The sequence below is a fragment of the Branchiostoma belcheri genome, unplaced genomic scaffold (assembly GCF_001625305.1).
Source record: "Branchiostoma belcheri isolate BF01 breed outbred unplaced genomic scaffold, Haploidv18h27 scaffold3, whole genome shotgun sequence".
Lineage (NCBI taxonomy): Eukaryota > Metazoa > Chordata > Leptocardii > Amphioxiformes > Branchiostomatidae > Branchiostoma > Branchiostoma belcheri.
Window position 1 is genome coordinate 7,431,644 of NW_017803909.1, and position 15,207 is coordinate 7,446,850.

Below are 15,207 nucleotides of genomic sequence, written 5' to 3' on the forward strand. Positions count from 1 at the left end.
ACACAATCAGAGAAAGATAAAAACTGGACGTTACTCGCTTTCTTAGCAGAATTCTTACAATTCATACAAATAGATATTTGTTTTGGTGATCATTACCAAACCAAATGCTTAACTGTCCCAACAGGAGCCTTCTTTCTTGAACGATTACACAAGAGGTTACACAAGACCACCAGGGTACAAGGTAGATCACAGTACATCATGGCGGCCAACTTGTGTCGAGTGTCCGGCCGGAGCCTTCTAAAGGTCCAAAATGTGGTCACACCAGCGAAAGTAAGTCTCCTTTCACATTTTCCCGTGTCTTAAGATGTTAAGGATGACTTTGAAGGCCAAATAGACTGTGGGAAACGGTTAATCTGGACGTTTCAGGCACTTATTTCTCGGTGCCGGCTCACACTTTTTGGCAACCCGAGTCCGACATGTTGAACTAAAATTATGAAGGTCAAAGTAAAATTACTCTTTATTTCTTTTATTCCCTTCATCCTTACACTGCCATCGTTGGCATTAAAAGAATAAAAGAGATCTTAGAAACATTAAACAGTCCAAATTATACATATGGCATAGTTTTCAAGGCACTGATTCTCCTGTACTAGTATCAAACTACACAAATTAAGCTTGTGGAAAAACTTACAACTTATTTTTGGAACGTCGCCGTAGTGTTACGTATAATTTCTTAAAAGGACAAATTCGTTATGCAAACCCAAACTACGTATGCATACTAAATTTCAATTATAAGAGATGTTAACCTCATAATTTTACCCTAACACTAAGAAGAAGACAATAGTAACAGACATTTTGTATATCTCATATTCATAATCTATTTCATTTGATTAGAATTTCATAAACCGTTGCCCAAAGATGTATGTGCAATTGTGCATCATATAATTTTCAGTACATGTACAGAGTTTCTTGTTTTCTCCCTGCCCAGGCTAACATGTCGGCATTTGCCAAGATGTCAACAGGCAAGAAAGTGGTAAGTCCTGTCTTAAAATCAATTCTTTTGTAATCACCTATGATATATCCAATAAACAACATTAACAATCATGACAAAAATCATGACACAAACATGATTTTTTTCCCCTTTCTCCTTACTTATTCCTTGTAACAGATTGTAGATACATGTAGGTCTCTTTTTTCAGTGACAATTTCTAACATCAATAGATCATAAAAGTAAGTGCAGAGCACAAAATACTCCAAATCAATATAAAATATATAAATCTGAGCCTACATACGAACATCACTAGCCTGGGTACCATCCGGATTTTCGCTCTGCAACACTAAAAAAAAACATGCATTGATTTTTTTTAGCGTTGCTGAGCAAAAATCCAGATGGTACCCAGAGGCTAGAACATCACAGGCAAATGCAATAACATCAGGGTTCTAGCTAGCACAAAGTAGCATAGGGGCCCCCTACGCTATAATTTTGACCCCATGCGCTAAATTTCCCCCCCTACATATACAGCATAGGGGCATTGTGACTGTATTTCTTTGTTCGAGAATGCCAGATCAAATGTGAAAAATTACCAATCAAGGATACATTTGTACATACCTTAGAAATAACATTTTTTCCCTATGGGTATCCCTCAAATGGCCCCTTTTTTAGCTCAAATTTTTAAAAGCTCCACACCGCGGAAGGAGGGCCCATCGACAGGTGGCCAGTACCACTATGCTAAAATTACATCCTAGCAAGGAGGTTAAATACTTGTATTTAACCTCCTTGATCCTAGCTAGAACCCTGAACATTACAAGTTCTGAAGGATTTCTAACCCCTTGTATTGCTTGTTGTAGCTGATAGGGACCCTGGGAGCAGTAACAGCAGGAGGAGCAGGTTTACTGGGCGCCCTGCACTACTCCACCACGGTCCACGCTGGAGAACTGGAGCTGCACCCTCCCAAGTTCCCCTGGAGCCACAACGGCATGTTCAACGCACTGGACCATGCCAGGTAACCACTGGAGGAGGTGTACCATTGTTGGAAACCATCTGCAGGGCTCGAAATTCATTTTTGAGAAGGTGCACTGGTACACTCAACCTAAAATAATTGGGTGTACAAAATTTTGGGAATACACCATATAACTGTAAGTAGAATGTCAAGCAAAAACTGCTCATGCGTCATTTATAAAGAAAATTTAGTACTATAGTATTATTAGTGACTATGATTTTATTACTTTTCTGACACTTTTATTAGATGCTATACATTAACATCTTTACATACATGTATGTAAACCTACTAAAGTATTTGGGTGCACTGGTGCACAGTACATGTATTTTGAGCCCTGTTCTGTATCCAGAGACAGTGAATTACTGCACTATGTTTTAGTCTGTACCCATGTGTTTGTCACAGCATCTACTGTGACTGTACAATGTATGTGGTATGGTACACTACAGCTTTGTTTTCAGTTTTATCAGTAAAATTGCAGTGTTGCAGAGTGCTACAAAACTTTAAATCAACTCCCAATGTCATGGATGATTTTGTGCTCATTGCAAAGCTTCTGTTGCCATTCTAGTAATTTGCTTATAAAGGATGTCTTGTAAGTTGGATATAAATTTACCTGTTTTACAACACGATGTTTCAGTGTCCGCCGAGGTTACCAAGTGTACAAGGAAGTGTGCGCTGCCTGCCACTCCATGCAGTACCTGGCCTTCAGAAACCTGGTAGGGGTTTCCCACACAGAGGAGGAGGCCAAGGCACTCGCTGAGGAGGTAAACTCAAAGTCTATCCAGTAATAATGACACTCATCTCAATACAAAATCACAGTAATTGTAAAGAAGTAAATTTATAGTAGCATAGTCATATTCTTTAGGTGATCAGGGTAAGAAGATCCATAGATATGCTTTCAGCTAGAAGTCATGTATTTTTCAAATTGCATGTAAAATTTAATGTTTGCCAACATGCAATTTTATAGAAGTATTTCCAAATTGCACAACAAAATTTTTGACATTCTGCAATATTGCAAAACACATAAAAAAAAGTACTTCTAGTTCTACCACTGGGCTTTCTAAATTATGATAGCAGGTCTTCAAAATAACATTTTTGAGAACAGTGAGGTTTTACATGTTGATTCATTGAAAGAGAATACATGTACTTTCTTTCATCTTCATTTCTGTAATTCATACATTTTGTAAGTTCTTAGGTTATGAAGATATTTGACGTTACAGTCAGTTAAATGCCCCCCAACTTAGCCCAACCAATTTTACATAATATTTGGATTTTGGAATGGTGTCAGGAATTGTTTCGAATCACAATCCTGTTCCTCTACAGATCGAGGTGTTGGATGGTCCCGATGAGGAGGGGGAGATGTTCATGCGGCCAGGGAAGCTGTCCGACTACTTCCCACGACCCTACGCCAACGAGGAAGCCGCCAGAGCTGCAAACAACGGTAAACACACAAGCTCGTGTTGGCGTTAGTTACTAAAAGCAGGGCTCTAAATTTGTTTTTGGGAATAGATGCACTGGTGCATCCAACCTAAAAAACTGGATGCACAAAAAATGTTTTGGGTACACCATATAAAATAGAATAACTAGAATGTCATCAAAGTAACTAATTATGTTTCATTTCTAAAGAAAATCACGACAACAATTTTATTATTTTCCTGACACTTAGATGTTAAGAATAATCCTGTATACTTCTATACATGATTTTGACATCTTTACATACGGAAATATTTAGGTGCACTGGTGCACCCACAGAAAAAAATTGGGTGCACAGGTGAAGTTCATGAATCACAACTCAAAAAGAGTTTAACTCTCAAACTTTGGCAGAAAAATTGCTTATTTCTCTTTGTTTTTCAGTTATGTCTAAGTTTTATATTTGAATACATAGACAGGCTGTAGTAATGCGTTGTGTTATGTTTAGTTTGCCTAACAGGCTGGTTGTGTTTTCAGGGGCGTACCCACCAGACCTGAGCTACATTGTCCTGGCCAGACATGGAGGAGAGGTAGGCTTTCCTACATTATCTGTAGCAGTTGTTAACTTCAAAAGCATGTTGACACAGGTATAAGCATTGATTTTTGCACTATTGCACCCGTTTCTTCTCAATCGACAATGCATGGCACAATCGTCATTGAAAAATCATCATATGTATTTGCACAGGGGCTTAACAAAAGAAGATGTCCTTTGAAAGTTTTCTGTCTCATCTCACAACCACAGTTTCACCAGACTTTAAAATGAAACAGAAAATATTGTCCTTGTTGATATTACTACTAGTCGTGCTGTAGCCATCATTAAGCTGCAGGGCTCGAAATTTGCTTTTGGGAATAGGTGGACTGAAACCTAAAACATTGGGTGCACAAATTTTTTTTTGGGTGCACCATATAAGATAAAATAAGTAGAATGTCAGCAAAACTTAATTATGTTTCATTTCTAAAGAAAAGTACAATGTACTACAACATTTACAATGATTTTATTAGTTATCTGCACCCAGTATTTCAAGTCCTGAGCTGATATTGAAAAAAAAAGACTAATCTGTCGGGAGCAAGTTTAGAACACCATATTCTAGATCACCACTCACATTTGAAGATATACATTTCTAACTAGAAAGGCCAATATTTGCTTTGGAGCAAATACAGCGATGGGTTCACCACATTTTACGACATGGCAGGGAAAGAATGAGAAACACAAGGGAAAACAATGATTTACATTGATATAACTATAATATGAAGTAACATACAACTAAAACAACAGTTGGATAGCTATTCCCTACTTTATTGGTTAGGATTTATAATTGCATAATGCAAACTGTTGATTTTCAAAATAAAAAAAACGTTCATGCCCCGCATTCCAATGCTGGAGCAGAAAAGCTTGAAATACCTACCAAAACACTTGAATAAAGACATACTGTCAGTATGGAAATGCTCTGTGCAGGTGTTAATCAAGTTAAATCCCAACAGCCAATCAGCAAGAAATGCTCTGTACAGGTGGAAATGCTCTGTGCAGGTGTTAATCAAGTTAAATCCCAACAGCCAGTATAGAGGAAAGCTGCATGCCTATTGGTTGATGCCCTGCATTCCATTGTGATGACTCATGCCCAGACGTGGTAAACACGGCACACTAACACAGTAATACATTTGCTATAACACAGCCAAAAAACTCAAATAAAACCATTCTAAAAGCCTGTATCACAAAAATTTAAAAAAAGCCTAGGGGTATTTGCCCACTGTACCTCCATACCAAATTTCAGGACCTCGGGCCCTAAAATGAAGAAGCTGAATCCATTTAAAAAATGGCAGGAGGAGAAGGAGAAGAAGAAACATCAGAAAAAGCAATATGGGTTCACCACCACTTCGTGGTGTGGTGAACCCATAAATATGGTTGTTTCTCTCTCCCGTGGCAGGACTATGTGTTCTCCCTCCTGACTGGGTACTGTGACGCTCCTGCTGGGAAAGAGCTGAGGGAGGGACAGTACTACAACCCTTACTTCCCTGGACAGGCTATCTCCATGGCACAGGCACTGTACAACGAGATCATCGAGTATGAGGATGGTAAGGGTCGCTGTGGATGTAGTATTTGATTGGTCATGAAAGCATGACAGTTCAGGATATACTGTAATTTTGTCTTTACGAGAGCAAAATTTCACGGGCTGAGGAAAATGCATATGTTGACAGAAATTTATCTTTACAGTGGTGGCAAGAGGTGTTGAAAGACAAATGATATCATACAAGAACAGTGTAATGATAAGTTCACAGTACAGAAGTGACCAAAAAAATGTCAACATAAAAGTACTAAGAAGAAATTACAGTTAAGAAAGCAGCAAAATTGTGTAATTTTATCATTTAACAGGAAGCTACAGTGAATTTTTTTTTGCAACAGTGTCAATACCCTTTGACTCAAATATTTATGTCAATACATTTTCTTGCATTGGTTAGCAGATACTGTTTCTACAAGGTTGCCTCCACTGTATAGGCATTAATGTAGAAGTGTTGATATAGCTTGTTGTGAAAAGGGCCTTTAGAGTTAGACATGTATGTACAGAGCAGCTGAGTAAGGATGATCAGAAACAGATGTAAAACTGAAACTAAGCCATGGACTCTCCTCAGGCACCCCAGCTACTCAGAGCCAGTTGGCCAAGGATGTGTGCACCTTCCTACGGTGGGCAGCCGAACCCGAGCACGATCAACGCAAGAGAATGGGTCTCAAGGTAGGCTTCATCTTAAATACAGGCTTTCGTGATGATGATGCCATGGCATGTTTAGTGTTTCCGAAAACTACTCATTTTCTGTAGTGCCTGTAGGCCTTACCGGTAGCATTCAGTACCTGTAATCTCTCTGTCTTTCCAAATTTGGAGTAACCAATATTAGTGAATATTTATGATATTCATGTAAGCCATAATAAGAATAGTGGCTGAGTTTGGGGCTTGCACACACCTTGACTACAATATAGCAAGTCTTCCAAACTGCTCAAGCTCATTAGTAAGCTACAAGATCAGACAAATATTATACAGTACCAGTAGCTTCTATATCTTTATATGTTCCAGTGGTTGTGTAATTGTCTGACATCCATGTATCCCACTTCTACCAACCCTGTTCATGGCTCCATATCTCTTGTTCCAGGCTCTGATGATTGCCAGCATGCTCATCGCCTTCTTCTACTACCTCAAGCGCCACAAGTGGACGGTGCTGAAGAGCAGGAAGATAGCCTACAGGCCCCCACAATAACACATCTCAACTCCATTAGTGCACATTAAACGACCGCAGAGTCACACAGAGAATATATACATCTTTATCTGAGATGTTTGACCTTAGAACAATTAATCTTCGATACTTTATATAAAGGCAGTTGTTGCTTTAATGTAGTCTGTTTTACGTGTCAAAAACAATGTGAAGTGTTCCCAAAAATATTGCCCGTCAACAAAAAGTATTCTGCAACCCGTCTTTTGTAGTTAATATCAGCATGCACATGACTGAAAAGTTTTGTGAAAAAAAAACACAATTTGTCTATAATTTCTCATATTTGGCCTGAAAAAACTGTGAGGTTCTGGGAATAGCCATACTTCCGTAATACAGGTGTGAAAGAATTATCATTAAACATCCATCTTACCTGTTTTCATATTGCTGTGAGTGTGACTAATTTATTTATTTTGAATGTAATAGTAGTACATGTAGTGATAGAAGGTAGTACATGTACATGAGTGTGAAGGTGTGTGCGTGTGTGTGTGTGTGTACTAGTAGGTGTTTGTGCATACATGTATTTGGTGTGTTTGCATGCATTTGTATATATGTGGTGTGCATGTGTGTGTGTGCATATGTGTGTGTGTGTGTGTGTGTGTGTTGGGAAAAGATAGACTTATCACAAAACATCTAGATATGACTTCCAGCAGATCACTGTTGCTCTTCAAATCATCAATCAGATATTACCTGGGAGGGCGGTAGTACTCTAGACTGTCCCATTTTGACAGATGCTGGCAATTGTCCCTCCCTACATCTGCTTGACCCTATAAACCCCAACCAGCTTCTATCGTGTCAGCAGAGGCTGTCATGACCTAACCATCACGTCCATCCCCTCTTCAGTAAATGAACCGTCCCCTGTTTGGATTACTCGGCGCTGTTCCAGACGTACGTCTGAAGCCGTCCGGAAATCAAGGTCAAACCGTGCGGCCAAGGTCACGAGCTAGATGTAAAGATGGCGGCCAGCTGGGTGTCTCTCATGCTGGACTTTCTCAGCTCATCATTTTTCGAAATTTCGCCCTCGCAAATCCTCACAACGGTTTTCTGTACGGTTCTTCTCGGGGTTTTCTTGGGCCGCAAGAGGAAGAAAAACCTCCCGCCCTCACCGGCGGGGAGCTGGCCCGTTGTCGGCCACCTGCCGCTGATCGGGAGCCGCGCGCCGTACCAGAAGCTGACGGAATGGAGGAGTCGGTACGGGGACGTCTACAGCATCAGGATGGGGACGTCTGACGTGGTCGTGCTGAACGGTTACCGCGCCGTCAGGGAGGCATTGGTCGACAACAGGGAAGTTTTCGCCGACAGACCGGACAACTACATCGTAGACGGTATGTCCGGCTGGGGTCAAGGTGAGTTTCGTTTTCTGCACGTTATATGACTTTTAAAAGATTTTTTTCGGTGCAGAGCTAGGTTATTGAAGGCGAAACATTTGCAAAGACAGTATTCTTGCAAAGCAGTCATGGGAAAAGACGTTCTTTCTTCATTTATTTTATCTTATAAACACCTGGGTAGCCTTTACAACAGTAAAATTGTTGATTTCCTTTGCTTCTTATCTTACCCCAAGACTTTCGAATTCCATCCAGCGTTCATGCGAAGTCTTTCTCAAAAGCGAACACAAAAAAGAATGTTCAATAGCATTAGGCCACAGCAAGTAATTTTTATGCATGACATCAGCGCGCGTATTAATTTTCGCCTGATTTTGGAGAGAAAAAAAGAAATATTGTTGCCCTCTGACAGTGGTCAACATGCCGAAAATGGGCAAAGATGTCTGTTGCCATGCCGGAACGTGGATGGTAGATAACTATGAAGAGAGGAGACAAGAAAATGCTCTGATTTAATGTTTTGTTTCTTACTTTGATGCAGTGATATGCGATGCTGTGAGTCAAAATTTTAAAATGTAGGAACCTTGTTTTTTTTCGGCCTGCCTTGTTTTTTTCTCGCCCGCTCGCATTAGATTCAGTGAAGTCTGCGGAGGATGTCATCCATAAAATTGACTTGTTGTTGCCTTATGCACAATACTATATAAGGCCACAGCAAGTAAATCTTATGGATGACATCCTCCGCAGACTCCAAATCTAATGCGAGTGGGCGAAAAAAAAACAAGACGAGGCGAAAAAAACAAGGTTCCTACATTTTAAAATTTTGACTCAATCATTGATTCAGTGGGAACATCACATATACACAGCCAGCATCACATATCACTGCATCAAAGTGAAAAACAAAACATTAAATCAAAGCCTTTTCTTGTCTCCTCTCTTCATAGTTATGTGCCATCCACCTTCCGACATTGACATCTTTGCCCATTTTCGGTATGTTGACCACTATCAGAAGGAAACTAATTTTTTTTTCCAAATCAGGCGAAAATTAATGCGCGCGCTGATGTCGTCCATAAAAATTACTTGCTGTGGCCTAATACCATATACACTGAAATGTCATGACAAAAGTACGTGAGGACGAAAGTCTTCTTTGTGTTAATGTTGTCCCAATGTTTTGCTAGCCGTACTGAGGACGACGGCATTATTCGGTACGTGACCTAAATCCAGTACTGATGTTGGCAGCGCCCTTGGCCCAGAATCTAGGCGCTGCACGGCAGCCTTGTCCTGAGATGAACACAAACAAAGGCACAGACAGAGCTCGAGCAGTGCTTGTCTCAGGGGCGATCCGTTAAAAACTTTCAAGTATTGGGGGCCGGGAAAGTAGTGTGTGTGTGGTCTTTAGGCCACACCTCCTTAATTTTATGGATGACATCCACGCGCGCATTGATTTTCGCCTGTTCTAAAAAAAAAAAAAAAAAAAGATCACGTCCTCCGAGGCTCTGACCTGGCCTAGGTAGTCCATGGCAGTTAGCGACAATACTGGAGGATGGCACCCAGGCTACCGAAGCTCCACGACTCAAGAACTCAGTACATACGTACAGTGCCGATTCAGAAATTCCACAAAAAGCCAGCATGTGCCGGTTTGTCGTATACGTCGCTATGTACTGCCGCAAATTCACAGTACCAGCTTTGCACTCCTGTGGTTTAGTAGCATTTTTATTTTTGGCCGGAATTTTTTTTAAATTCGCTCGCGCGCACTAGTTTGTGGGTCTTCAGAGGATGTCATCCATAAAATTAAGGCGGTGTGATCTTTAGGTTGAAAAAAAACGGAAACAATGGGGAAAAGAGATTTATTTCCACGGAATGTCCAAATTTAAAACTGAGGTAATGGTTGAGCACAAATGGCATCAGGGAAATACGGAAATTTCATGCATTCTATCCGTCGTCAGATTCTCACTGCACTCGATCGGAGTCTAGAAGGGATTTCTAGTCGTTGTGTGTCATTTGTAATACAAAATGTACTTCCAAGGGTTGACACCGTGCACATACATGTACAGGGGCAGAATTTGCCTACGTCTCTTGTGCTTAAGTCACATTTCGAAATTAACCGGGGCTCAACCGGATTAATAATGACAAATATTAGCGTATATTCTAGGTATAACTTGTTAATTTTTCGTTAATCGAAACAGCCCGGCCGGGCCCCGGTTCGGAAATGTGGCCTCAGCATAACTAGGGGAATAAAGTTGAGTTGAGTTGAAATACGAGGTACACTCCTAGTGTCGTTCTCCTTTTTAACTTCGCATGATCAGACTGTTGATAGATGCTAACCATGTTGTGTGAGTTGCCTGATACAGACAAGTGCCTTTATATACCCTTTAAATACCCTTCTGTCTCTACTTTCTCTAAGGTATTGCCACCACCAAGTGGAGCCAGTCCTACCGGGAGAGGAGACGGTTCGCCACCGCCGCTCTGAAGTCTCTCGGAATGAAGGCGGGAAGCGACACGGTCGAGAAAAACGTCTTGGAAGAAGTGCACAGTCTTCGAGATCGGGTAAGACGTTTATGACGTAGTTTTACTTTATAAGAGAATGTTAATTTACAACGAGAAACCTGTAGTTACTGTGGTAATGTTGTGTTGCACCAAAATATAATGTCCAATGTCAACGTTCATCTTCAAACATATTGACAAAACATTTTGAACTTGCCTTGATTAAAAAGTCATCGTGTGCCGTGTGGGGTCGTGTGGGGGTAGCGACAGAGTGCTCGACTCCGAACCAAAAGGTCCCGGGTTCGAGTCCTGACATGCCACCGATCTTGTACCCTTGGGAAAGGCACTTTATACGACTTTCCCCACTTAACTCAAGTGAAAATGAGTATTGTCCTGTCCTGTATTTGTACTCTGTGTTGGTGGCGTCATAAAATAAGTTGATATAACTTGAGTGTGCCGTCGCCATGTTTGGTCATGAAATGTTGGAATATAAAAAAAGACATCGTGAATATATAAGTTTGATCCGAACCAGTTTTGCATGTTTAATAACTTTGTTTCTTTGTCCAATGATAACTGATGACAACATCCAAGGATGCCTTTCTAGTCCTTTATTACATCCGGGGGAGGAGACATCCTTACGCGGAAGGGCTTTGTGAGAGATTTAGATTTTCATGTTCGCAGCTGTTTCTCGCGTTTGGGTGGACGGATTCTTTTGAGACTCGGTATATGTTTTGCTATTTGGCTGCAGATGATGCACGTTCTTATTTTTGTTTTTATTGTATATGTGTTTTCGGGCGTGAAAATGGTGCCTTTCGGTGGCCCCAAAACACCCCTTTGAGCGTGAAAGTGGTCGCGACCGTTGACCTTTGGCGTGTTTAAGCTATTCTCGGTCTGGTCCACGTATATGACCGCTCACACAGAGGGGTGTCCGGTCTCCTTTGTTTAAAACCCTATATAAAAATATACAATAAAAAGTCCGGAGGTATAAAGTCTCAGATTTTACTTGTTTCGTTTCTTTCATCTCAGATATCGGAGACTAAGGGACGACCCATTTTTCTGTCGGAGGACCTGAGTATCGCCACAGCCAACGTCATAGCCTCGATGGTGTTCGGCAGGCGTTTTGAGTACGATGATTCGTACATCCGCGGCCTGACGGACGCCCTGTTGCTAGCCTACATCAAGATCGGGGACAGCCAGGCTATCAACCTGTTCCCCCTGCTACGGTTCGTGCCAATCGGTGAGGAGGTTTTTTTTCTATTCTTAGGCCATGTTGATTTGATTATAAGGATGGCATCCGCGCGCGCATGAATTTTCGGCCGTTTCAAAAAAAGTTTTCAACCATACTGTAAATTTGTGTAAATCATACAAAACAGTTGCAAACTAAGCAAAAAAAATATTGGAAAACGATAGCAATGTTGTAGAATGCCAAAATCAAACGAAAAAGACGAAAATGTAAAGAAATTAATCTGAGGACTAGATCATTCGCTATACCATACTCTGTGTCATTTGTTCAACCTTCATGACCGCGTAGATTTCATAATGAAAGCAACTTTTTTTTTGCACATTTTTTTATTCGCACGCTCGCATCAGTTTTGGGGTTCCCAGAGGATGTCATCCGTATAATCAAATCAACATGGCCTAACCAGACGAACTTTTTATCGACATTGCAGTTACTAGATCACAGGTAAATTTCACGTCAATATTTCCAGTGGTAAAGAGAAAGTCTTGTCGTAGCTTTTGCTATAAGCATATGACCGTATAATGTCATGTACAGTGAACAGGGCAGGGTGGGAAGCACTCGACTGCGGCAGGAAGGTGGACGACTTCATCCGGGAGGAGATACAGCGGCATCGCGAAACCGCGCCCTCTAGCGGCGAGCCCAGGGACTTCATCGACCTGTGTCTACTGGAGATCGACAAGGACAAGGTGGATGTGACGTCAGGGGCGGGACTTACCGAGGAACACATGGTCTTCATGGTGCACGACCTTTTCTTCGCGGGGATTGAGACCATCCATTCCACCTTGCTCTGGGGCTTTCTGTACTTGGCGACGCACCAGGACATCCAGGAGAAGGTAGCGTAGAAGTAATCTCCAAGCAGATCCTAGAGTGATATAAGACAGTAAATTGGCCAGGCAGTATCCATTGGGTCCAATACGCCACCCAAGTTGGAGATTAGCGTAGAAGTAGAACAGACCGACGATGCATGTTCGTTTAAAATGAGGAGAGAATGCAAAACACGAGTCAAGTTACGACAGAAAACGCAAGTAAAAATTCACACATATACAGATCTAGCATGTACTAGTATTATATACGTCTTGCGCAATTGCATGATCCAGCCACTTGGCCATTGTATTTTCACCATGTGTGCTTCGAAATTCGAATGCAACCACAGTTGGCGGCCTTCTTAGCTTAAAGGTAGTAAAAGCTTGCGCACAAACCATTCATTATGCTAAAACTAATCTAGATTAATATTGTCAAGTCAACCCCGGCGAAATTAGTACCACGTATGTTGGTAGAATCATAGTCTCTCATATCATTGTATTTTCTTTTTCATACATGTTGTTTGTACCTGCAGCTAGCCCTCGGGCATGTATTTGCAATAAACTTTCAACTAGAGAAGTAACATTTGCAAAGCAGATGTATAATGTTTACCTTCGGACATCGATGGTCTGCTCTGTTAATTCTTAATCAAACATATTCACATATATGTACAACTAGTATATGGACAGGAGCAGAGCAGGCCATGAAATTGCAACATCATGTCACCCAACACCAGTCACCATGGTGACAGACGTCAACAAATCATGTCATTGGTCAGGTCAGAGGTCACTGTTTGGAGAAGAAGAAGAAGAAGAGGAAGAAACTGAGCAAAAACAATATGTTTTCCTTCGGTAAACATAACTACACAGTACGTCGATGAAGGTTAGAGATCCAGGTAATACGATAAATCGATACGCCAAAAAGCAGTTACTCAAGCAACTTTCAAAATCATATCCAGTTGCTTGAGTAACTGCTTTTTGGCGTACAACTACAGCAATTCTATTAATTAGGTCCAAGCTGAGCTCGACAGTGTGATGGGACAAGACCCCTCCTCCGACCTGACGCTGGCCCATCGTCCCCAGCTGCCTTACACCGAGGCTACCCTGATGGAGGTGCAGCGTATCCGCTATGTCGTCCCGCTCAGCATCCCACACGCCACCGCCGCTGACGTAACCTTCCGCGGCTACCAGCTACCGGCAGGGACTACGGTATATTATAGTAGTATATGCGTCGTTTATAACTACAGTATGTACAAACGGTTTAGTATATACGTCGTTTATAACTATTAGTATAGTACAATTAAACTGCAAATCGAACACTCTAAATGAGAGGACTAGCCCAGATTTTCGGCTATTCTTCTACAACTTCCTCAATTGTAGAATGGTAGCCTCCTCAGGCTCCGGGGGGGGGGGGTTGATACAGCGTTTTGTATAGTTCCGTGGGCGGATGGAAATCTTCTCTCGTGGCCGGTTGTAGGATGGCCGGCAATTAAAAGAACGCGTTAAAAAAACTCTACAAAACGTATTATCAAAACTCCCACCCGCCCGGAGCCTGCACAGGAGGCTAGTAGAATGGCCTGCTACTGGGAAACATTTAAAAACGCGAACTTCTTTGCAATTAATGCCAATGCCAATGTTGGATGTACAACGATGTTTTCATACTGCTGAAGTTAAGTTGACGTCTTTGTCCAGGTTATTGCCAACCTGTGGTCAATCCACATGGATCCGGAATACTGGCCGGATCCGGAACGATTCGACCCGGAAAGGTTCCTAGATGTGGAGGGAGAGGTCATCAACAATCCGGATTCATTCTTACCCTTCTCTGCTGGTAAGAAACAGCAAGCATTACGTCCCGGCATCGTTACTACTAAAACAAACGCATACTAAAACAAAAACATTTAGAAGAAAATTTGAAGATATTTTGCCGTAATTTTTCACATGTGTATTCCTCCCCCATGTTTCAGGTCGCCGCGTCTGCCTTGGCGGACTACTGGCAAAGATGGAGCTCTTCCTCGTATTCGCGTCATTGCTGCGGCACTTCACCTTTCAGCTGCCAGAGGGCGCTGCAGTGCCGTCCACGTTGGGGTGCTTTGGCATCACCATGTCTCCTCGTCCCTTCCAGCTGTGCGTCCGCTCACGCTGACATGTTTCCAACCATCACGCCTTGTCATGCTGTATACTGCACACTTGTCGACTTTCTGCTTGGCAACTAATGCGGTTGACATTATTCACTTCTGCCCTACTGTATTTTGGGTGCTGTTGGTGTGTGTGTGATTTGAATATTTGAAAGAAGTCACAACAAATGAAGTCACAACAATTCTGGAGCCTATGAAAAATGTTATATACTGTAACCTTAATTAACTGTTACACGATGAAATTGTAACTTAAGTTTTAACAGAACATCCTTTTTCAGATATCATGTACTGATATATGTAAGTTATCACAACTATACATGTAAACTTATATGTTGCTATAGCTTGTACTAGTAGTTAATGACCTGTTGTACAATGTTGGTGAAAGAGCCTTTAGAAAGTATGCAACCAAAAGCAATTCCACGATTGCACTTAAAAACTTACCTAATGACAATACCTAATGACGATATCAATTTCACAATACAGTAATTTCAAAAAAACATGCAGTTTATTACAATATGTCAATATTCAATTACAAAACATATTAGTTTTCCCATTTGGCAAGATATTATATTT

The 15,207-nt window shown here is 41.4% G+C and overlaps 2 protein-coding genes across 2 annotated transcripts; both read left to right on the forward strand.

Annotated features, from left to right (window-relative positions):
* Positions 1 to 128: 128 nt before the first annotated feature.
* LOC109473982 (cytochrome c1, heme protein, mitochondrial-like) lies at positions 129 to 6,830 on the forward strand. Its single transcript, XM_019774173.1, has 9 exons — positions 129 to 270; positions 926 to 970; positions 1,786 to 1,940; positions 2,572 to 2,698; positions 3,258 to 3,375; positions 3,882 to 3,934; positions 5,330 to 5,477; positions 6,033 to 6,133; positions 6,546 to 6,830. Exons 1-9 carry the CDS (start codon positions 199 to 201, stop codon positions 6,648 to 6,650), a joined length of 924 nt encoding a protein of 307 aa, XP_019629732.1. The 5' UTR covers positions 129 to 198; the 3' UTR covers positions 6,651 to 6,830.
* A 784-nt stretch (positions 6,831 to 7,614) lies between these two features.
* LOC109473938 (cytochrome P450 2D15-like) lies at positions 7,615 to 14,827 on the forward strand. The gene is made up of 7 exons (XM_019774114.1): positions 7,615 to 8,005; positions 10,380 to 10,522; positions 11,486 to 11,706; positions 12,244 to 12,532; positions 13,511 to 13,708; positions 14,192 to 14,327; positions 14,464 to 14,827. The coding sequence occupies exons 1-7, from the start codon at positions 7,615 to 7,617 to the stop codon at positions 14,640 to 14,642; spliced, it is 1,557 nt and encodes a 518-aa protein (XP_019629673.1). The 3' UTR covers positions 14,643 to 14,827.
* The last annotated feature ends 380 nt before the right edge of the window (positions 14,828 to 15,207 follow it).